A 25,662-nucleotide genomic window follows, 5' to 3' on the forward strand; every position below is an offset into this window, starting at 1 on the left:
ATAGGAGAGAAGATTGCATGTTTAAGCTCTGGTGCTTGAGAACTTATTAGGCCTTCTTTTTGCCTTCCATTTCTATAAACTGACTTTGGAATACATTGAAAAGAGATGAATCTAATATACTCTCACTGGTGGTAGAGTAACAGGGCTGTGAGTTGCTACAGATTTAGGCAGTATCTAATTTTTATAATTTGTTTCCCAATTAAGTAATTACATTGTTTTGCCATTATTCTCAGCCCAGGAGTATGTTCTATTCCTTATACTACCTTATTGCTTATTTTGCAGACCCGTTGTTTATTGTGTCAAGTGAGAAAGACTACGCACAGGCAAATATCCAAGCTAACCTGATTCGAAACAGACTGGTAGGTCTAATTCATTCACTAAGGCAGCCTGATGAACTTGAACCATCTAGTTTTGCTAACTGCACTGATCAGATTAACTAGTCATCAGATCTCCAGTGGATTTTATATTCTGCAGGAATTACTTTGTCATGATTCCTAGGGGACAAGGCATCTTGATACTTGTGGCTCAGTGTGAATATTAATTAATAGTGAATAAAGGATTCATTATAACCTAATTTATTTCAGTGGGGAAAGTTACGTATGCCTGTGTTACAAGAATTCAAGTAGTACAAAAGCGTATATAGTGTGAAGTAAATTTTGACCCTCAGGCCCCTTCTCGTAGTCATCTATTATCAGTTTCTTGGGTATCTTTCTAGAGATAGTCTGTGCATATACAATATCTCTTCTTTCTATGCCACATTCACTGTTTTGTACCTTTAAAAAAAATTTACAATAATAAATAAAATGCTTTAGAAAATCTGATGGTAAAATTTTGTCCTTTTCTTCCCTACCTCCCTGTCTTAATATTAGAGAAAAGTTCCCAGGTTTAGAACCATGTTCAGTAACCTGATTCATTATCCAAGATATTCTCTGTATTGGAGCAAGGCAGATCCTGTCCCACCATTCATCCGTCAGGAATGGAAGAGACATGAGGAGAAACACAGAGAAGCCCTCTGGCACCTTGCCATGTAAGTGTCAGGTAGCTTCAGTTGCTACTCATGTTTTTAATGAATTTATTTTTCTTCTTAAAATTTTTTATTCTTCATTTTTTGAAAGCACAATTGTGATGTTATACCTAGGTTGATTGACCCCCAATTCTCTCTCTTAACCCCTCTACCTAGTTGGGGGGCCTGGGTGGCATAGTCAGTTAAGTGTCTGACTTCAGCTCAGGTCATGACCTCGCAGTTCATAGGTTTGAGCCCCGCGTCAGACTATGTGCCGACAGGTCAGAGCCTGGAGCCTACTTTGGATTCTGTGTCTGCCTCTCTCTGCCCCTTGCCTGCTCACACCCTGTCTCTCTCTCTCTCTCTCTCTCTCAAAAGTAAATAAACATTGAAAAAAATATGTTAACCCCTCTACCCAAAACAAGCCTGATTCAGGGGCAATGGTTATAGGTTTATAGGTTAGTAGATATTCTCAGAACCTTGGAGTGAATATATATATTAAATAACAACTTGCCAGCAAAGGTAGAGGGGACTGAATTTGTTGTTTCTTTGATCTATCTTAGAAATTGCAACTATACCTTTCGGCTAGTATCTAAATATATATTTTTGGAGACTTACAGCCAAAGCACCTTCAGAGATAAGTCTCTTGAATTCTTTATTCTTTTAATTATTTGAGTCAAACTTAGTAAATTTTAAAAAGCTACCTTTCAGCATGGACATAAAAAATTGTCTCTTAAAACTCTGTTATTCCTATGTGCTATTAATTAAAAGTATGCATTTTTGTATGTGGGATAGCCTATATCTACTCTTTTCTTACTCTTACTTCCTCTTGTTGGTTCCTGGCTTCCTGGCTCAGGGAAAGTAATTACAGCAAAACCTTGGTTTGAGAGCATAATTCATTCTGGAAACATGCTTGTAATCCAAAGCACTTGTATATCAAAGCGAATTTCCCCATAAGAAATAATGGACACTCAGACGATTAGTTCCACAACCCAAAAATATTCATATAAAAATGATTACAATACTGTAATATAATATAAAATCGTAAGGAAAACACAAAATATAAAGAAAAGTGAACAAATTAACCTGTACTTACCTTTGAAAACCTTCATGGCTGGTGTGAGGGAGACAAGAGAGAGGAGGGTTATTGTGTAGGATGACTTTCACTAATGGAATCACTGCTGTCTCTTGGCTCAGTGGAATCTTTTACTGCATGGGCACCATTGTATACACTCACATGGATATTGACTACAGTACAGTATTAATAAACTCTTTGTCATTTACTATATTTAATGTAACTGGCAATAAGGCAGGAAAGGAAAGTGTCTTATCTGCAGGCAACCTGACCTAGAATGAATCAAAGCATTCCTAGGCTTACTCTTGTATGGAAAAGCAAAGGACTGTCCATAGGTGCTTTGAACTTTTTTTTTTTTTTTAACATTTTCAAGAGACTCAGTCTCTCTTTTCTTTTTTTTTTTTTTTAATTTTTTTTTAACGTTTTATTTATTTTTGAGACAGTGAGAGACAGAGCATGAACAGGGAAGAGCCAGAGAGAGGGAGACACAGAATCTGAAACAGGCTCCAGGCTCTGAGCTGTCAGCACAGAGCCCGACGTGGGGCTCGAACTCATGGACCGAGAGATCATGACCTGAGCCGAAGTCGGCCGCCCAACCAACTGAGCCACCCAGGCGCCCCTGAACTTTTTTTTTTTAACGTTTATTTATTTTTGAGAGAGAAAGCGTGAGTGGGGGAGGGGCAGAGAGAGGGAGACACAGAATCTGAAGCAGGCTCCAGGCTCTGAGCTGTCAGCACAGAGCCTGATGCGGGGCTCGAACTCACAAACTGTGAGATCATGACCTGAGCTGAAGTCGGACGCTTAACCGACTTGAGCCACGCAGGTGCTACTGTCCACAGGTGTTTTGAAGTGACAAGAAAATACCAGTGTCAGTTGTGGGCACCTTCCAACATTCTGAAAAATCACTGATTTCTGCCAAACACCATGGCCTGAGACTGAACAGCTGAGCATGGAAGACGATCACCCACAGCCCCGCAGTGAGAGAGAGAGAGAGAGAGAGAGAGAGAGAGAGAGAGAGAGAAGAACCATTGGCTCAGTTGTGATCATGTGACATTTGTCATCTGGTACCTCTTGTATTGCAAGACATTGCTCATTTATCAAGTAAAATTTGTTAGAAATGTTTGCTTGTCTTACAGAACACTCACAGAACAAGTTACTCACAATCTAAGGTTTTACTGTGTTATCTAGTCTGAGATGTAGGTCAGTCAGATGCATGTTAGAGAAGACTTTGCTCTCAGTCTCAGATACCCTGTGTATCTCCGACTTTATAGACATAAAAATATGAAATAGAAATGTTTGGAAATGACATGTTAGACTTTAATAATGTTCTCCTGCTTCATTTTAGAACAGATACATCTTTTCAGATGGCCAAAGAGGTTTATGCAGATCCTGAAGTAACTGGAAAGAATCGCTATAAATACTTTGAAAGGTAAAAAGTAATTACTAATGAAAATGAGCCCTGGTATTTTTAGAGAATGTCTTTATGATAATGATACCAGCTGTCACTTCTGAGTGCATGCAGTGTGCCAGGCACCAATTTAAGTGCTTGATATATATAATCAATTTTTACAACAGAAATATAGGATAAGATATATTATCCCCATTTATCAGTAAGGAAGCTGAGACCAAGACAGGAGAAGTAAATTGCTTGAAGTCTCTTAAGTTAATAAGTGGCAGATCTGGGATTTCCAGCTAAATCTGCCTGACTTCAGAGCTATTAGCTGTAAATAGGAACGTATATTTGAGAACAAAATGAAGTCATCAAATCAAGTGAGATGCAGGAGAGACACCATGACAGTCATAGTACATGGGCAGTTGTTATAAGTGGACATGTAGGTGACATTTGCTATCTGTTGTGTGAATGTTGCCAAAACCAACATGGTTGAAAGTTTCACTTCATTTCATTTGTGATTAATACTCACGTGATAACCATATAGTCAAATTAAAATGAGGATCTCCCTCTAGGTTTTATGTGGTTAGAAAAATAATCTTGTGTCCATCAACTGATGAATGGATAAAGAAATTGTGGTTTATATACACAATGGAGTACTACGTGGCAATGAGAAAGAATGAAATATGGCCCTTTGTAGCAACGTGGATGGAACTGGAGAGTGTGATGCTAAGTGAAATAAGCCATACAGAGAAAGACAGATACCATATGTTTTCACTCTTATGTGGATCCTGAGAAACAACAGAAACCCATGGGGGAGGGGAAGGAAAAAAAAAAAAAAGAGGTTAGAGTGGGAGAGAGCCAAAGCATAAGAGACTGTTAAAAACTGAGAACAAACTGAGGGTTGATGGGGGGGTGGGAGGGAGGGCAGGGTGGGTGATGGGTATTGAGGAGGGCACCTTTTGGGATGAGCACTGGGTGTTGTATGGAAACCAATTTGACAATAAACTTCATATATTGAAAAAAAAAGAAAAAGAAAAATAATCTTAATATACATAAGCTTCCTTGGAGAAAGTAAATTTGTAATCTGCATTGTTATTTGTGAGCATCCTCCTTATGGAAGTTATGTCATGCTGATTTTCCAGAGAAATGTTAAATTTTTAACATGGTATACTCAGTTTCTAGACTTTCTGGGGGTAGTTTTTAAAACTAAATCACTGGGAATTTCAGAATGTCTCAGGGAAGTGGGATCTAATGACCAATTGGAAGTCCAGGTAGAAGGCACCACTTCTGAAAGTGTGACTTCTTTACCATCTTCAGAGAAAACATCAGAATGTTTATTAAAAATGCAGATTCATTAGCTCTACTTTAAATGTACTGAGTCTCCTGGGCTAGACCTGGTAATTTGCATTTTAAACAAAAATCTCCCCACTGCCCAGTGATTTTGTGTTTTCCCAGGTTTGTGGATTACAGATTTATGGGATATTCAAGCTCACTGATTTTAAGGGATGAATCTGAGAGTTGGAATAAGGCACAGAGAGCACACAATGCATAAGTCCCACATGTTTGTGTTCTTTCTCCCGCCAGGCCTTTCCTTCCATTTCATCAACAGATGCCACTTAATGTCGTTTTTGCAGTAACCAAGTAAGTAGCCATTATTTTAAAACTTTTTTTCTAGTTTATTTGCTGTTTGTTCCCATGCTTATTTCCAGAAGATAGTTCTCTAGATCAATATTTTTCAATTCTGGATCACAAATCATTTGAAAGTCATGAAATATTTTAGTGGGTGATGAACAGCATTTTAGAAAACAAAATTGAATAGAAAATAACCAAAAGCATCAGGGTAAATTGCTTTTTTGCTTATAACTTTTGTTTTGGATAGATACATACATACATTCGTATGTAATGGTTATGATGTAAAATGTATTTCTTCTTATTATGAGTTATGGTAAAAATAAAAGTTTAAATATCCTTTTTACTTACCTGAAACACACACTTATTTGGTAACAGTTCTTCAACATTTTATCAAGAAAATGAATCAGTCATGAAATAGGTTTTGAATATTGGAACTTCATAATTTAATAATCATCTAAGCTATACAAGTTAATTTAATATACAAAGATCAGGGGCGCCTGGGTGGCTCAGTTGGTTGAGCATCCGACTTCAGCTCAGGTCATGATCTCAAGGTTCCCGAGTTCGAGCCCTGTGTTGGGATCTGTGCTGACAGCTCAGAGCCTGGAGGCTGCTTTGGATCCTGTGTATCCCTCTCTCTGTGCCCCTCCCCTACTCATGCTCTATCTGTCTCTGTCTCTCAAAAATAAAAAATAAAAATGTTTAATATGCAAAGATCAATAAAACATGGTTTCTGTCCCAAAGAGGATTGGACCAAGGTAAGAGAGAAGTAAAGGATAAGAGCCGGATCTGGGATTAATGTCCAGTTTCCTAGTCTTTTGTTTTAGGGCTATACTGTTTTTGCTATTACTGTTTCCTGTGTCAGTATAACTTAATGTTTGTCTGAGAGAAAAAAATGAAATGATCAGGAAAAGAAACCTTTTTTAAGGTCTCAGATTTCTGAATCGAAATTTAGATAGGACTTGCCTTTCAAACAAGCATTTAAAGGATATGGTTACCCCTTATTATATAGCATTTTATGAATAGAATATATGTTATCAAATGTCTGTAATCCTTAAGATAAATGCCAGTTATGATCCCAATTCTCCTTTGATTTTTTTAAGACTGCATGGATACCTATGGCTCTTACATAGATGGAAAATAGATTTCTTTCTTTCCCCCTTGACAGAGCAACTTTGTGTGGTTCATTTTACCCAAGGACAGCTGCAGACTTGTTTTTAGTGAAATGTTTTATATGAGCAAAGGGAGAGATATGAGACCAGTAGATCCCTAAAGATACCTTTGATAATACTTTAAATGTAGGCTCACTGGATCATCTACTTTGGAGGTCATAATTACACCAGGTTTAAAAGTTGTTCATTTAATTATGGTGAGTTCTGAGGTCTACAGTCATGAACACTGGGCCTTTTCACTTCTTTTCTAAATTAACTGTGACATGAGGGATTTCCTATAACAAACTTTGACAGTTGACATCTTAGATAATCGCTGTCCTTCTTAGAAGTTTTTAAAGAATCAATCAGTATCCCTGAATGAAGTCAGCTCTGGAATTCTGGCCGTGATGAATTTCTGAGCAGTGAGGATAATTCCACCTTATGTTAGCAGGGATGGACTTGTCTGGGGACCAGCTGGCCTTCTCCAGCCATACGCTTTTCATGTTTAGCTGTTGGAGTCTTTACTTACTCATTCTATGAAGCTAGCATTACCTTGATTCCAAAACCAGACAAAGACCCCACTAAAAAGGAGAACTATTGGCCAATATCCCTGATGAACGTGGACGCAGAAATTCTCAACAAGATACTAGCAAATCAAATTCAACAGTATATTAAAAGAATTATTCACCATGATCAAATGGGATTCATTCCTGGGCTGCAGGTCTCGTTCAATATTCACAAATCAATCAATGTGACACACCACATTAATAGAAGAAAGGATAAGAACCACGTGATCTTGTCAATAGATGTAGAGAAAGCACTTGACAAAATATAGCATCCTCTCTTAATAAAAACCCTCAAGTAAGTTGGGATAAAAGGAACATACCTTAATGTCATAAAAGCCATATACAAAGGGCCCATAGCTAATATCATCCTCAGTGGGGAAAAACTGAGTGCTTTACCCCTGAAGTCAGGAACATGACAGAGATGTCCATTCTCACCACTGTTGTTCAACAGAGTGTTGGAAATCCTGGCCTCAGCAATCAGACAACAACACAAAATAAAAAGCATCTGAATTGGTAAAGAAGTCAAATTTGCACTCTTCGCAGATGACATGATACTCTACATGGAAAACCTGACTTGACCAAAAAACTGCTAGAGCTGATATATGAACTCAGCAAAGTTGCAGGATGTAAAATCAATGTACAGACATCAGTTGCATTTCTATACACCAATAATGAAGTAACAGAAAGAGATATCAAGGAATCGATCCCATTTATAATTGTACCAAGAACCATAAAATACCTAGGAACAAACCTAACCAAAGATGTAAAAGACCTGTATGCTAAAAACTGTAGAAAGTTTATAAAGAAATTGAAGAAGACATAAAGAAATGGAAAAACACTCTATGCTCATGGATTAGAAAAACAAATATTGTTAAAACGTTGATACTATCCAAAGCAATCTACACATTCAGTGGAATCCCTATCAAAATTGTACCAGCATTCTTCACAGGGCCAGAACAATCCTAAAATGTGTTTGGAACCACAGAAGACCCTGAATAGCCAAAGTAATGTTGAAAAAGAAAACCAAAGCTGGAGGTATTACAATCCCAGACTTTTGCCTGTATTACAAAGCTGTAATCATCAAGACAGTATGGTGTTGGCACCAAAACAGACACATAGATAAATGGAATAGAATAGAGAACCCAGAAATGGACCCATAAGTATATGGCCAACTAATCTTTGACAAAGCAGGAAGGAGTATCCAATGGAAAAAAGACAGTCTATTTAGCAAATGGAGCTGGGAAAACTGGACAGCAACATGCAGAAGAATGAAACTGGCCCACTTTCTTACACCATACACAAAATTAAATTCAAAACGGATGAAAGACCTAAATGTGAGACAGGAAACCATCAAAATCCTAGAGGAGAAAACAGGCAGTAAGCTCTTTGACATTGGTCATAGCACCTTCATACTGGGCAAGGGAAACAAAAGCAAAAATAAACTAATGAGACTTCATCAAGGTAAAAAGGCTCTGCATAGTGACGGAAGCTATAAAACTAAAAAGGCAACCAATGGAATGTTAGAAGATATTTGCAAATGACATATCGGATAAAGGGTTAGTATCCAAAATCTAAAAAGAACTTAATAAACTCAACACCCAAAAAACAATCCAGTGAAGAAATGGGCAGAAGACATGAATAGATACTTTTTCAAAGAAGAAATCAAGATAGCAAACACACATGAAAAGATGCTCAACAGTGCTCATCATCAGGGAAATACAAATCAAAACCACAGTGAGATACCACCTCACATCGGTCAGAATGGCTAAAATTAACAAATCAGGAAACAACAGATGCTGGTGAGGATGTGGAGAAAAAGGAACCCTCTTGCATTGTTGGTGGGAATGATACTCTACATGGAAAATCTGACACTACCAAAAAACTGCTAGAGCTGATACAGTGGTGCAGCCACTCTGGAAAACAGTGTGGAGGTTCCTCAAAAAATTAAAGAGAACTGCCCTACGACCCAGCAATTGCACCACTAGGAATTTATCCAAAGAATACAAAAATGCTGATTTGGAGGGGCACATGGACCCCAATGTTTATAGCAGTGCTATCAGCAATAGTCAAATTATGGAAAGAGCCCAAATGTCTATCAACTGATGAATGGATTAAGAAGATGTGGTGTGTGTGTGTGTGTGTGTGTGTGTGTGTGTGTGTGTATATATATATATATATGTATATATATATATATATATATATATATATATATATATATATATATATAATGGAATACTTTTTGGTGATGAAAAAGAATGAAATCTTGCCATTTGCCACAATGTGGATGGAACTAGAGGATGTTATGCTAAGTGAAATAAACCAGTCAGAGAAAGACGGATATCATATTGTTTCACTCATATGTGGAATTTGGGAGGCCTTAACAGATGAACATAGGGGAAGGGAAGGAAAAATAAGATAAAAAGAGAGAGGGAGGCAAACCATAAGAGACTCTTAAATACAGAGAACAAACTGAGGGTTGATGGGGGAGGGGCGGTTAAATGGGTGACGGGCATTAAGGAGGACACTTTTTGCGATGAGCACTGGGTGTCATATGTAAGAGATGAATCACTGGGTTCTACTCCTGAAGCCAAGACTACACAGTACGTTAACTGATCTGAGAATAATAAAATAAAAATTTTAAAAAGAAAATAAAGATGGTTACTATGAAAAAAAGATAATAAGGGAATACTATGAATAACTCTATGCTTGCAAATTTGATAACCTAGATGAAAAGCTAATCACTTGAAAGACACAACTTGTCAAAACTCACACAAGAGGAAATTGGCAATGTAAATAGACCTGTATCAAAGAAATCGAATCAATAAGTACTAACATTCCAAAACATAAAGCACCAGAACCAGATGGATCTACTGGTGAATTCTACCAAACACTTAAGAAATGATACCATTGTCTGCAATCTCTTTAGATAATAGAAGCAGAGAGAATACTTTCTAACTTTATGCGGTCAGCATTATTCAAATGCCAAAATCAGACAAAGACATTAAAAGAAAGCTACAGACCATTATCTCTCATGAACATAGGCACAGATATCCTCAACCAAATGTTAGCAAATGACCAAGCACTATGACCATGTAAGATTGTCCAGATTTGCAAAGCTGGTTCAGCATTTGGAAATCAATTAGTGTCATCTGTCATATCAACAAGCTGAACAAGAAAAATCACATGACCAAATTGATAGAGGCAGAAAAAGTATTTGAAATACCCAGTGCCCGTTCATGATAAAAGCTGAGTAAACTAGGAATAGAGGGAAACATCCTCAACTTGATAAAGAACATGTACAAAAAAACTACAACATACTTAATGGTGAGAAATTTGGAGCTTTTCCCCTAAGATCAGGAACAAGGCAGGGATGGCCCCTCTCACCCCTCCTTTTCAACATCATAGAAGTCCTAGCTAATGCAGTAAGATAAGAAAAGGAAATAAAAGTTATACAGATTGGGAAAGAAGAAATCTCTTTGTTAGCAGATGCCATGTTCATCTATGTAGACAATCAGAAAGAAAGGGCTAAAAAAACCTAGAACTAATAAGTGATTATAGTAAGGCTGTAGGATACAAGGTTCATATACAGAAGTCAATTCCTTTCTATATATCACCAATGAACAAGTGGGATTTAAAATTAAAAATACAAAACCATTTACACTACTATAAAAAATGGGATATTTAGGTATAAACTAAACAAGATATATACAAGATCTATATGGGGAACACTGAAACTTCGATAAAGAAATAAAAGAATAAATAAATGGAGAGGTATTCCATGTTCATGGATGAGAAGACTCAATATTGTCAAGATGTTCGGTTTTCCCAACCTGATTTATAGATTTAATGTAATCTCAATCAAAATCCCTGAAAGCTATTTTATGGATTTCAACAAACTGATTTTAGAACTTATATGAAGAGGCAAGAGCCCCAGAATAGCCAACACAATATTGAAGGAGAAGAACAAAGTTGGAGGACTGACACTACCTGACATCAAGACCTACTATTAAGCCATAGTAATCAAGACAGAGTGGTATTGGGGAAAGAATAGACAAAAAGATCAGTGAACTAGAACAGAGAGCCAGATATAGCCCACATAAATATAATCAACTAATCTTTGACAAAAAGAACAAAGGCAATCTAATGGAGTAAAGGTAGTCTTTTCAACAAATGGTGCTGGGACAACTGGACATCCACATGCAAAAAAACAAAATAACAAAAAGGAATCCAGACACAGAACTTACACCCTTCACAAAAATTAATTCAAAATGGATCACAGATCTCAATGTAGAATGCAAAACTGTAAAACTTTTAGAAGATAACATAGGAAAAATCCTAGATGACTTTGGGTACAGCAATGACTTTTTAGCTATAACACCAAAGGTACAATCCTTTTAAGAAATGATGGAGGGTTGCCCGGGTGGGTCAGTCAGTTAAGTGTCCTACTTTGGCTCAGGCCATGATCTCACAGTTCATGAGTTAAAGCCCCACATCAGGCTCTCTACTGTCAGTGCAGAGCCTGCTTTGGATCCTCTGTCTCCCTCTCTTTCTGCCCCTACTTGACTTGCATGCACATTCTCTCTCTTTCAAAAATAAACATTAAAAATTAAAAAAAAAAGAAATGATGGATAATCTGGACTTCATTAATTAAAAACCTCTGGTTTTTTGAGCTATGATGGCAGAGTAGTAGGAGGACCCTAGGCTTGACTCTTCCTTGAACATAGATAAATATCAAATCATTCTGAACACCCGAGAAATCTGAGGACTGGCAGAACAAACTGCACAACTAGAGGGAGAGAAGAAGTCACATCATGGAAGGTAGCAGGTGCAGAGATGTGATTTGGGGGAGAAAAGGATTGTGGAGGGGAGGGAGCCTTGATCATGGAGAGAGGTGAGAGAAAGAGAGTGAGTGTTGCATAAGGGATTCCACAAGGAAAACATTTCCGCAAAGCCATTGACTGTGGAAATGAAAAAGGCTGATTATCATAGTTTTTATAACCAGTAGAGTTCAAAGACTGAAGTTTTAGAGTTTCCTGCCATGGCTGATATGGAATCTGGCAGGTGAGGCAGTGCTCCTGGGGAGAAGGAGGGAGGAGAACCTGGAAGCAGACTGTGCGAACTGAGGATTCCCTCAGACACACTGGAAGAGGTGGTTCCCCCTTCTTGGAGTGCATCTGGGAGAAGTGGCATTGCCTCTCTGGTGACAAAAGAACCAGCAGGTGCCATTATGCTCCCCTGCCCATAAGCATAGGCACAGGGACACCGGCTGCAGGCAGCTGACCTGGACACTGGCTTTTTGCTGCACTTTATTCCAAACTCCAAGTTCCTATGTGTTGGTGCAGCTGCTCTTCAGGGACAAACCTGCACCAGCCCCAGTGTGACAAGACCCACCCCTAGAGGACCAGCATGGGTCTGTACCATGCCATGTCCCTAAAGTTTGGAGTTTTAAAACTCAATTGGCCTGCCTGGGATAAAACCCAGGTACACTGCACTGCTGGGTGGGCAGATGACTTGGACAGACAGGGTGAAGGCAAGGATCTGAGGGACACCTGAGACACGTGAGGGGAGATTGTTCGCTCTTCTGTGATGGCTTCCCAGAGACCAGTGGGTGTGAACTCCCACTCCAGGATGAGGGAGAGGGCTGGCACCATTTCCCTTCCCTGCTCCTCAGCATAAACTAACTTCAGTAAGCAACACAGCACCAATAGTGGTGGCCTAAAACACTTATACCAAGCCCCGCCCTGCTGCACTCTGCAGGTGCTTCTTTACTAGGGGAAATGTTTTTGAGAATCAGAGCAGGAGGACCCTCCCACCCAAAGACCAGCACAAACCCCTCACATGCACCAAATCTACTGATCATAGAGTGCTGCAAAGCTTCACTACTAGTGGAAATAACATCAGGTCTCTCTTAACAAACAGACCAGAGCACACCTAGTTAAAACTTGCCACACTCTGGCCAAAGTCCAAATACTTCCCACTATAGGCAAGGAGAAACTCTATAGAGGACTGACCTGAGAGAAAGAGCAGCCAAAAGACAGAAGCAGAGAGCACACAGCATACACCAGAGACACTTTCTGAAGTGCCAGGTCCTGGACAGTATATGACCTCTGCTTCATAAAGCCATTACTCTCAGGAGCAGAAAATATAACAGGCTTTCCTAACAGAGACTTAGACAAAATGCCAAAATGGAAGAATTCATCCCAAAAGAAAGAATGAGAAAAGGTCATGGCCAGGGATCTAATCAAAACAGATATAAGTAATATACCTGATCTAGACTTTAAAACAACAATCATAAGGATACTAGCTGGGCTTTAGAAAAGCATAAAGACATCAGAGAGTCTATTACCACAGAGGTTGAAAGACCTAAAAACTAGTCAGGTCAAGATAAAAACTGCTATAACCAAGATGCAAAACTGACTTGATGTATTGACAACAAGGATGGATGAAGCAGAGGAATGAATCAGTGATATAGACGACAATATTATGGAAAATAATAAAGCTGAAAAGAAGAGGGAAAGAAAAGTATTGGATCATGAAAGTAGGCTTAGGGAACTTAGCAACTCCATAAAGCATAATAACGTTCATATCATAAAGAGTCCCAGAAGAAGAAGAGAGGGAAAAAGGAGGAGAAAGTCTGTTTGAGGAAATTATAGCTGAAAACATCCCTCATCTAGGGAAGGAAACAGACCTCCAAATCTAGGGGCCACAGAGAACTGCCATCAAAATCAAGAAAAGCAGGCCAGCACCAAGACATATTGTAGTAAAATTTACAAAATACAGAGATGAGGGGGAAAAAAAACAAAACTAGGGTACTTGGAGACAATGTAATATATTATTCATCACTAAAAAGAAATGAGCTTTCAAGACATGAAAAGAAATGAAAAAGAAATCTTAAATACATATCACTGGTGAAAGAAGCCAATCAGGAAAGGCTATATACTGTATGATTTCAACTGTGTGACATTCTGGAAAAGGCAAAACTATGGAGATTATAAAAGGATCATTTATTGTCAGGGGGTTGAGGGGCATGGATGAATAGAAGGAGCACAGAAGATTTTTAGGGTGGGGAAAATGCTCTGTATGATCCTATAATGGTGGATACATGTTATATATGTATACATATATACATAAGGATTTGTCCAACCCATAGAATGTATAACACCAAAGAGTGAACTCTAATGTACACTGTAGGATGATTATGATGTGTAAATTTAGGTTCCTTAGTTTTTTTTTTTTTATGTTTATTCATTTTTGAGAGCGAGTGAGAGGAGGCAGAGCACGAGTGGGGGAGGGTCAGAGAGAGAGGGAGAAGAATCCAAGGCAGGCTCTAGGCTCTGAGTTGCCAGCACAGATCCTGATGCAGGGCTCGAACTCATGAACTGTGAGATCATGACCTGAGCAAAAGTCAGAAGCCCAACCTACTGAACCATCCAGGTGCCCCTGAAAAAATTAAGTCTAAGTTTACAGAATTACAGAACAGGATTTGCTACTTTGTGAAACCCCTCTTTGTGTTTAGTTTCATTGGGCTGGAAGGGAAAATCTAGAAGACTACAGGTATGGCAGATAGTCTGTGCTCCTGGTGCCTATGTGGTAGTTAGGAAAGAAACCGTATTAAGTTATTATAGGACTTCTGTCAAAGTAGCATTCCCCCTTTGCATCCTCTCCTTTGACCCACCTACAAAGGTCTTAAGTCACCATAAAGCTTAGTCGGAAGGATTCATGAATTTTATTTGTTGTTGTTGTTGTGTATTCATTTATTTTGAGAGAGAGAGAGCGTGCGTGCTAGTGGGGGAGGGGCAGAGAGAGGGAGAGAGAGAACCCCAAACGGGCTCTGTGCTGTCACAAACCCTGAGATCATGACCTCAGCCAAGATCAGGAGTTGGACGCTTAACTGACTGAGCCACCCAGGTGTCCCTCATTAGGTCTTATCCTAGCATACTTGATCAGATGGCTCAAATATGTAATTTTTAATTCAGAAAACAATTTATTCTTTTGATTCAAACTAATGGTATTATATAATAATATGCATAAGATCTGGGATGATATAAACCTGATTTGAAGTTATTTCCTCAACAAGAATTTTTATAGTAGAATAATTTCTGCTGAAAACGTAAGAAATTATAAACACTTAAATTATCTACATATTTTAGAAATTCATAGCAGCTGCTAAAAAAATTATTTCCATACCATTAGAATTCAGCATTAATAACAAATTAAAGTACTATTTAAAAAAAAAGTACTATTTCATTACAGGTTGAACCTCCAAATAGGTACTTCTTTCTAGCTCATTTGAAATGCATTTTTTTAGGGGCGCCTGGGTGGCGCAGTCGGTTAAGCGTCCGACTTCAGCCAGGTCACGATCTCGCGGTCTGTGAGTTCGAGCCCCGCGTCAGGCTCTGGGCTGATGGCTCGGAGCCTGGAGCCTGTTTCCGATTCTGTGTCTCCCTCTCTCTCTGCCCCTCCCCCGTTCATGCTCTGTCTCTCTCTGTCCCAAAAATAAATAAAAAACGTTGAAAAAAAAAAAAAATTGAAATGCATTTTTTTAAGAGCTAAGCTGTATATGTTTTGCTTGTATATAAACACCTCTCATTACCTTTGACTGTTTTTTAAAATGGAAATTCCTCTTTTTTGCTGTTATAGTTTTTTGTTTATGTAATTTAACTAATTCTTTTACCAACTAGAAAACATATTCTTTTAAATGGAAATAGCTATGTTGTTTTTTTCCTCATTTTAATAGTAATACATGTCCAGGTTAAAAAAAAAAAGAGAATTTAGAAAACTATAAATATGAAAAAAATCTGTAATCCTACTATCCAGAAATAATTGTTACTTTATTGTATATCCATCTAGGCATTTTCTATGCACAAAACACGGGTTTTAAATAAAAATAATGTACTCCTGTTGTACATACTGCTTCATAGTGCCCTTTTTTTCTATTTTACATTGAATTATGGACATTTTTGTATGTTCATAAATACAGATTTCATTGTTACTTTTAATAGCTGCATAAATTTCATTATAAGCATGCCATATTTTTTGAAGTAGTTTTTCTATTCATGGTGATCATTTAAGTTTGATTTTTCTTGAAAAAGACCCACATGAATACATTAGAAAGATTTCCATGAAGTATGGTTTAGTTAAAAAAGCAACATGCAAAAAGGTATTCATAATAAGATTCCATGTTAGCAAAACAATAAAATAACACTCTACATGTGTGTATTTGTGTGAGTGTAGAAGAATAAGAGTGGGTAAAAATACAGCAAGATTCAAGGATAATTCAAGAATATATTCTAGATCTAGGATATACAGAGAGGGTACTACTGTGGGTGTTAGGGAGGAAAAGATATTGAGGGAAGCTAACTCAAAAGTAAAGGAAAAAAGCACTGCACTAAAACATTAAAGCATATGTACTATCATATGTTTTGTTACAAAAATTATGTATAAGAGTAGGCATATGTTTAAATGAATCAACTAAAAATTTTTTTCTGTACTTAAAAAGAGCCAGATCAGGTCATGATCTCATGGTTCCTGAGACTGAGCCCTGCATCAAGCTCCATGCTGACACCACAGAGTCTGCTTGGGATTCTCTCTCTCTGCCCCTCCTCTGCTTGCTCATGTGCTCACTCTCTGTCTCTCAAAATAAATAACTAAACCAAAAAATAAATTAAAAAGCCAGAATAAAAAAATAAGATGAAAATAATGGATCCAAGGTTGATGCCTAATAACCTCAGTTGTAACCATTTTTTAATTGGCTATTAAAGAGTTTGTAATTTTTTACTCTTACACGTGAGACTTTATGAACATATTTGTATTTATCTCTGTACACTTGTCCAGTTATTTTCTAGAATAAATTCCTAGGAGTGCAGTTGCTGGGACAAAGGGTTGGTTTTTTTTTTCTTTTTAAGTTTATTTATTTTGAGAGAGAGAGGGAGAGTACAAGCTGGTGAGGGGCAGAGAGAGACGGAGAGAGAGAATCCCAAGCTTGAGCTCATGTGGGGCTCAAACTCCTGAACCGCAAAATCACAACCTGAACCAAAACTGAGTCAGATGCTTAACTGACTGAGCCACCCACATGCCCCCAAAAGGGTATTTTTAAAGGTTGGATAAGATAACCTGTCAGATAAAGGTTAGATCGTTAAGTTACCTTCTAGTTAGGTTGTGTCTATTTGTATTTCAGTCAACAGTTTATGAGAATGCCTGTTTCTTCACCACTTTGTCAATGCTAGGTATTTTCAGTCTTCTCAGTCTTTGCTTATGTGATGTAATAAAATATCATCTTGCTGTTTTACTTTATTTTTCTTTGATTACTAGTTATATTCATTAATTTTTCATGTGTTAGAAGTTTTACTTTTTGTTTTGTGAATTGTCCTTTACCCATTTTTTCTTTTGGTATTTGACTGTCATTGATTTATAAGGACTTTTTGTGTAGAAAGGCTATTTAACTTTTATCATATATGTTGTAAAACGTATTCCTAAGTGTGCCATTCATATTTTAAATTTGTTTATGACATTTTGAGGTGTAGAAGTTTCAACTTAACCTTAATTCTATTGATCACTTCCTTTTATAGTCTCTGGCTTTTGAGCCATGCTGAGAAACACTTTCACTCAAAGATGGTATATTTACTCATGTTTCCTATTACTTTTATAGTCTCGTTTTTACATTAAATGCTTTAAAATATCTGGAATTAATTTTTGTCTAAGGGATGAGATAACTATTCCATAATTAACCAAGTGATCCCAGCATTAATTATTGAATTGTCCATCTAGAAAGAGCCTTATTTTTTAAAAATTCAGAAAGAATCTCTTCTTTTTTCTCTGTTCTGTATTTCTAGAGGGAAACAGCTAAAATTGGATGTGTAACTACAAGCAGAGCAGAAAGAAACTAGGAAGTAGCAATTCTAAACATGTTCAGAAGTAACTGTATGACAAGCTAGAATCCACCTTTTATAACTCTATGTTCAACCCTGCCCAATGATATACAGATGAACAGGCACTTTTATGAATAGACCTGGGCATTTATATCCCTTCAGTTTCTTGGCAGAGGTGAGAATAGCAAGGCAGTTCACTCAAGATAATTGGCCACAGTCCTGGTTACACTGGGTGCATGAATTTGTGCATGTTTAAAGGGGGCATAGGCTTAGTGAAGCTAAGGATTCATTTCTGCCTGACTATGTAGTATTGTAAGTGATTGGATCAGGTTTTAATTTTTAAAATAATTTTCCCTTTTAGGACAGAGCCATATACTTTTCCTCCTACTTCTGCTAAGTACCCACCGATCCCTTCAAAGTGTACTGTGGGCACTCAGACTGATTATCGGGATGCTGAAGTTCAAACAGATCCATATTCTCCAGAATATGTAGTATGTCAGGAGTCAATCCCTGAGCTCTTGACCCTGGCTACTCTTACTTGGGGTGAGTTGGTAATTGTCTTGGATATTTGTAGATGCCTGTCTTGATAACCATGCATGCTATTGAGTTGCTGGAAATGATGTACTTAGAAGCAACTATGGTATAAAGTGTTGCTATTTAAAATGTCTTGCTCAACAGAGCTACTTCATAGACTCATACGTTTTCTGATACTTTTGTTCAAAGAGAGGTATGCCGTTTTCATTGCAAGGAGGCTTATTATACTTTATCCCTGAAGACTGAAGTTTTATTTTGGCTTAATTTTGTGGTTGCTTTGCTGACTACTCACCTCCCTGTTCTCAGTTTTTCCTAGTGAATCAGTTCCTTTTCATTGAACAGTCCTTACTCCTTTACACATAAACCTTTTTTGAGTGTATAATACTGAATGTATATTCCACCATATGTAACAATATTATCTTACTTTGACAAAATATCTTGCAATTTACCAAAGCTCTCTTACATACCCTATTGGACAGTTTGGATGATTTCTTTTTTTAAATTTAAAAAAAAAATGTTTATTATTTATTTTTGAGAGGGAGAGAGAGAGAGAGAGAGAGCGAGCAGGGGAGGGGCAGAGAGAGAGGGAGACACAGAATCTGAAGCAGGTTCCAGGCTCTGAGCTGTCACATAGAGGCCAATGTGGGGCTTGAACTTACAAACTGTGAGGTCATGACTGAGCTGAAGTTGGACGCTTAACTGACTGAGCCACCCAAGCACCTCGATGATTTCTTTTGATATTATCTCTGAAATGCTAATATAGTTCAGGCTCAGAAAGTCACTCTTTGATGGTATTAAAATCTGACCTAGGCCTATATAATGTGAAATTAGAAAAATTAATAAGAAAAGGGGCTTTTATAAATGACTAGACATTAGCTTATTGAACTCACTTGATTGTAGCTGGGAAACTGAGGACCAGAGAGGCCACCTCCTCCCAGGTTGTGGAGATAGTTGGTACACTATTATGATTTTTATTAAAATGAGATTACTTTTGTTTCCCAGCTGTGATGGTTTGCTGTGATCAAGTCTGCGTCATAGGCAATGAAGACTTCCATGTCTGAGCTCTAGTTTTGATTCTTGTTTCTTGGCTCACCTTATGATATCAGATGAAGCATTCTTGACTTCCATACTTTATAGCAGGGGCTCTACTTTCAGGCGTAGATGGCAGATTAAAAATATGCTGAAACCTTTCCCTTCTGCTCTGAGCACCTAAAATACACACACACTAATAAGCGCATAACCACACTTTTTTTAAAAAAGGTAAAAAATTTCCATACGTCAGAAGTGGAGATTACTTCCTAAAAGAAAGAAATAGCTGGGAATCTATGATGGTGAGCCGGGATTGGGAATGGTGGGGAGCTAGATCCAAGTTACCTGCCTGGACTAGAGGAGGCAAGACTTTTCTCTTGCCCACAGGTGGTACTGAAGCCCAGTGCCTTCCAACACAGAGGTTGAAGTGTCAATAAAAACCACTATGAGTCTGGCCTGCCCCCTCATTTGTGAGGCCCTGAGTAGGAGTTTAAATGGAGGCCTACATACTATATGTATAGATGTTTAAAAATTATAAATCAAGTTAATATTTGTTAAGTAAAATATGTTCTGTATTTTTTACAAATATATCTTTATAATAAGTTGAAAGGACAAGTTTAAAATTCTTAGATTCCTTGGGATTCTTTGGTGGAAGGTGGCAGCAAGGGGAGAGGCTGCCTGTGGCTTGCCTTTTTCTCTGGCTGTTCTACATCACGAGGGGCCTGTCATGTGTGCATGTGATCACCTTATCTGGTTTTTCCAATCTCAATGTACACATCCCTGCCACTTGGCCACCCCTTGGGCTTAAGGGTGAACAAACAACAGCATATAGTCTGCCCTCAGGAGTCTGAATCCTGGGAAGAGGTCCATGTAGATTTTGGAAGCAGGCTTGGGCCATTTGTTTAAGGAATTCCAGGGTCTCTAAGAGTAGAGTAGCTCCAGGTGGGCATAGTCTGTTGAACTATGATGCTGGGTAGGGCTCTGAAGAATGAGGCTGGGGAGCTGTCTCTCTGTCCAGGTCAAAGAGTGCTACTGCCCAGGGTACTCATGAGAGAAATCTACAGATGATCTCAACCCAAGAATCACAAAGCATCTAAAGAACACAGACACCAGTAGTGATCAAAAAAAGAAAAAAACCAGAAAGAATGATTTCTTGAGCAAACAGAGCAAATGGAACAATCTGAAAAGGACTTAGGAAGTACTTTTTATATCCTCAAAGAGATAAACAGGGGGAGGAACATGAAAACAAAAGTGTGAGCTATGAAAAAAGAATCAGTTGGAATCACTGGAAAGGAAAACTATGAAGTTTGAAATAAAATGAACTCAGTAGTAAACTAGGCAGAGCTGAAGAACAAATTAGTGAAATGAATGATTAAACGAACAAGTATTCCAGAATGCAACATGCAAAAGTACAATAAGATTTCAAAAAGAAAAAAAAAGGTAAGAGCCTTGGGGGATTAGATTATAAGATCCAGAAATTGAAAGAGAGAGTGGTAGAGAAGCAATGCAAGAAAAGATAATGGCTGAGAATTTCCCAGACTTGAAGAAAGATGTAAGCCCACCGGTTGAAAAATTTTATTGAGGACCAACTGGGATAAATTTTTAAAAATTCATACCTATAAATCAAGGAAAAAGAAGACATTGAAAAAGCTATTGGAGAGAAAAGTCAGATTACCTACAAAGGGACAAACACCAGATTGACATTTTATAGTATTATTTTTAAAGTGCTGTGGGAAAAGAATTGCAAATCTAGAATTCTTTCACCAGCCAAGCTATTATTCAGGAGTGAAGGTGAAATAAAGACTTTTCATGGGGTAGGACATTTCCTAGGATCTATGCCATAGGATATTGTATAGATGAAGCAAATTCATTTATGTAAGGTACTTATTAGACCAGTGCTTCACATATAAATAAGCATCTGTAAATGTTAGCTATCAGTCTGAATAAAAGAAGATTAAAGGATATACTTCAATTAGAAGAAAAATGATCTCAAAAAGAAGAAGCAGGGTTTAAGAACATGATGAACAAAAAAAGAGAAAAATATATAATTAAAAATTTTAGATGTCGAGTTTCTAAAAATAATTTTTAAAAAAAGAAGCAAGTACTAAAATTCTAGGTCAATGTTGGCAAACTGTGGTCCACAGATCAAATTGGCCTATTGCTTTTTTTTTAATATAGCTTGGATGCTAAGGATGATTTTTACATTTTAAAATGGATGAAAAAATTTTGTATTTTGTAACATGTGAAATTTATAGAAATTAAAATTTCAGTGACTGTAAAGAATTTTTATTAGAAAACAGCCATACTCATCTGTACTGTCCTGCTGTTGCACTATAATTTTTGGAAAAAGTTAAAAATTTTTTTAATTCCAGTATAATTAACAGTGCTCTATTAGTTCCAGATGTATAATATAGTGATTCAATAACTCTATACATTACTCAGCATTCATCATGATTAAGTGTACTCCTTAATCCTCTTCACTTGTTTCACCTATCCTCCCCACTAACCTCCCAGCTAGTAACCACTAGTTTGTTCTCTATAGTTGAGAGTCTTTTTTGTTTGTCTCTTCTTTATTGGTTTGTTTTGGTTCTTAAATTCCACATATGAGTGAAATCATATGCCATTTGTCTTTCTCTGACTTATTTCACTTAGCATTATGCTGTCTAGCTCTATTCATGTTATTGCAAATGATAAGATTTCATTCTTTTTTATGGCTGAGCAACATTCCATTGTGTGTGTGTGTGTGTGTGTGTGTGTGTGTGTGTGTGTGTACACCATTTCTTGTATGTGTGTATGTGTATGTTTATACACACACACACACACACACACCATTTCTTTATCCATTCATCTGTGGATGGACACTTGGGTTGCTTCCATAATTTGCCTACTATAAACATTGCTGCTGTAAACAAAGGGCACATATACCTTTTGAAATTAGTGCTTTTTTGTTCTTCAGGTAAATACCCAGTATCATATGGTAATTCTAGTTTTCATTATTTAAGGAAACACACACTGTCTTCCACAGTTTTCGCAGAAGTTTGCATTCCCACCAACAGTGCATGAGTGTTCCTTTTTCTCCACATCTTTGCCAACACTTGCTTCTTGTTTATTTTAGCCATTCTGACAAGCGTGAGGTGATATCTCCTTGTGGTTTTGATTTACATTTCCCTGATGATCAGTGATGCTAAGCATCTTTTCATGTGTCTGTTGGCCATCTGTATGTCTTCTTTGGAGAAATGTCTGTTCATGTCTTCTGTGTCCATTTTTAATTGGATTATATGTGTTTTTGGTGTTGACTTATATAAGTTCTTTATATGTTTTGGACACCCTAACCCTTTATTGGATAGGTCATTTGTAAATACCTTCTCTCACTCAGTAGGTTGTCTTTAAGTTCTGTTAGTTGCTTTGCTGTGCAGAAGCTTCTTATTTTTCTTTTTTAAAGATTATGTGTTCTGAGAAAGAGAGAAAGTGTGAGTGGTGGAGAAGCAGAAAGAGAGAGGAGAGAGCAAGAATCCCAAGCAGGCTCTGTGTCAGTGCAGAGTCCAACATGGGGTTCCAACTCACAAACCATGAGATCATTACCTGAGCCAAAGTCAGACGCTCAAGCAATTGAGCCACCCAGGCACTCCAGAAGCTTCTTATTTTGATGTAGTCCCAGTAGTTTTATTTTTGCTTTTGTTTTTCTTGCCTCAAGAGACATATCTAGAAAAATATTGCTGTAACCACTGTCAGAGAAATTACTGCTTGTGTTCTCTTCTAGGGTTTTTATGGTTTTACATGTAGGTCCTTAATCCATTTTGAGTGTATTTTTGTGTATGGTGTAAGAAAGTGGTCCAGTTTCATTCTTTTGAATGTAGCTGTTCAATTTTCCCAATACCATTTGTTGAGGAGACTGTCTTTTTCCCAGTGTATACTCTTGCCTCCTTTATGGAAAATTAGTTGACCATATAACTGTGAGTTTATTTCTGGGCTTTCTATTCTGTTCTGTTGATCTATGGGTCTGTTTTTGTGCCAGTACCATACTGTTTTGATAACTACAGCTTTGTAGTATATCTTGAATTCTGGGATTGTGACACCTCCAGTTTTGTTCTTTTTCTTTAAATTGCTTTGGCTCTTTGGAGTCTTTTATGGTTCCATATAAATTTTAGGATTATTTGTTCTAGTTCTGTGAAAAATGCCATTGGTATTTTGATAGAAATTGCATTAAATCTGTAGATTGCTTTGTGTAGTATGGACATTTTAACAATTATTTGTTCTCACAATCCATCAGCATGGACTGTCTTTCCATTTGTGTCATCTTCAATTTCTCTCGTCAGTGTTTTAAATGTTTATTTTTGAGAGAGAGAGAGAGAGAGCGAGCACGAGTAGGGGAGGGGCAGAGAGATAGGGTCAGAGGATTCAAAGTGGTCTCTGTGCTGACAGCAGAGAGCACCATGTGGGGCTCAAACTCATGAACCGTGAGATCATGACCTGAGCCAAAGTCAGACACTCAACTCACTGAGCCACCTAGGTGCCCCTCATCAGTGTTTCATAATATTCAGAGTAGAGGTCTTTTACATCGTTGGTTATTTCTAGATATTTTATTCTTTTTACTGAAATTGTAAATGGAACTGTTTTCTGAATTTCTCTTTCTGCTATGCTAATAATTTAGTGTATAGAAATGCAACAGATTTTTATATATTGATTTTATATTTTGCGACCTTACTGAATTAATTTATGTGTTCTAGTTTTTTGGTGGAGTCTTTAGGGTTTTCTCTATATAATATCTTGTCAACTGCAACTAGTGAAAGTTTTACTTCTTTCCTACCAATTTGGGTGCCTCTTATTTCTTTTTGCTGTGGCTAGGTCTTTCAGTATTATGGTGAGTAAAAGTGGTGAGAGTGGACATCTTTGTCTTATTCCTGATCTTGGGGGAAAAGCTCTTAGTTTTTCACCATTGAGTATGATTTCAGCAATGGGTTTTCCATATATGGCCTTTATTATGTTGAGGTATGTTCCCTCTAAACCTACTTTGTTGAGGGTTTTTATAATGAATGGATGTTGTACTTTGTCAAATGCTTTTATTATATCTGTTGAAATGATAAATGATCATATAGTTTTTATACTTTCTGTTAATGTGATGTTGATTTGATATTGATTGATTTTCAAATACTGAACCACCCTCCATCACAGGAAGAAATTCCACTTGATTGTGGTGAATGATTTGTTCGATTTGGTTTGCTAATATTTGATTGAGGATTTTGTATCTATGTTCATTAGAGATATTGGCCTGTAGTTCGTTCTCCACCCGCCCCCCCCCCCCCACCCCTTTCAGTCTCTCAGAGTCTCTCTCCTTTTGTAGTGCCTTTATCTGGTTTTGGTATCAGGGTACCGTTAACCTTATAGAATGAATTTGGAAGCTTTCTTTCCTCTTCTATTTTTGTGGAATAGTTTGAGAAGAATAGATATTAAGTCTTTTTTAAATGTGTGGTAGAATGTACTTGTGAAGCTGTCTGGTGCTAGACTTTTGTTTGTCAAAGTTTTTTGGTTGCTGATTCAATCTCCTATACTGGTGATCTGTATGTTCAAGTTTTTAATTCTTTCCGATCCAGTTTGGGGAGGTTATATGTTTCCATTTCTTCTAGGTTCTCCAATTTGGCATATAATTTTTCATGATATTCTTATAACCCTTGGTATTTCTGTGGTGCTGGTTGTTTTTTTTTTCTCTACTTTTATTTCTGATTTTGTATTTCTGAGTCCCCCCACCCTGTCTCTCCCTATGAGTATGGCTAAAGGTTTATTAATTTTGTTGATTGTTTTCAAAGAACTAGGACCTGGTTTCATTGGTCTGTTCTATTGTTTGTTTGTTTTTTAAGTTTCTATTTTATTTATTTCTTCTCTTAATCTTCATGATTTCCTTCCTTCTACTGGCTTGGGGTTTTGTTTGTTGTTATTTTTCTAGCTCCTTTAGGTTTAAGGTTAGGTTTATTTGAGATTTTTCTTACTTCTTGAGGTAGGCCTGAATTGCTATAAACTTCCCTTTTAGAATAGCTTGTGCTGCCTCCTGAAGATTTTGGACCACAGTGTTTTCACTTTCATTTGTCTCCATGTGTTTTCTGATTTCCTCTTTGATTTCTTAGCTGACCCATTTATTGTTTAGTAGCCTGTTATTTAGCCTCCATGTATGTGTGTCTTGTGGTTGATTTCTGGTTTCATAGTGTTGTGGTTGGAAAAGATGTATGGTATGACTTCAGTCTTTTCAAACCTGTTGAGAATTGTTTGTGACCTAATGTGTGATCTATTCTATAGAATGTTCCATGTGCACTTGAAAAGAATGTGTATTCCACTGTTTTAGGATGGAATACGCCTGTTAGATCCATGTGGTCTAATGTGTCATTCATAGCACTGTGTCCTATTCATTTACTCTTTGGATGA

The 25,662-nt window shown here is 37.4% G+C and overlaps 1 protein-coding gene across 4 annotated transcripts in view; it reads left to right on the forward strand.

Moving 5' to 3' along the window:
• Positions 1-25,662, forward strand: part of CFAP91 (cilia and flagella associated protein 91) — an 85,726-nt gene that overhangs the window by 5,125 nt on the left and 54,939 nt on the right. For 3 of the 4 annotated variants that reach the window (XM_078453051.2, XM_078453052.2, XM_078453050.2), the window contains exons 2-6: positions 283-359; positions 870-1,027; positions 3,424-3,507; positions 5,056-5,112; positions 18,047-18,228. In XM_078453051.2, the coding sequence (XP_078309177.2) occupies positions 283-359; positions 870-1,027; positions 3,424-3,507; positions 5,056-5,112; positions 18,047-18,228 (558 nt within the window). The remainder of the gene's footprint in view (positions 1-282; positions 360-869; positions 1,028-3,423; positions 3,508-5,055; positions 5,113-18,046; positions 18,229-25,662) is intronic. The other variant, XM_078453053.2, reaches the window with a different exon arrangement.

Source organism: Panthera onca, chromosome C2 (assembly GCF_046562875.1).
Source record: "Panthera onca isolate mPanOnc1 chromosome C2, mPanOnc1 haplotype 2, whole genome shotgun sequence".
NCBI classification, from domain to species: Eukaryota; Metazoa; Chordata; class Mammalia; order Carnivora; family Felidae; genus Panthera; species Panthera onca.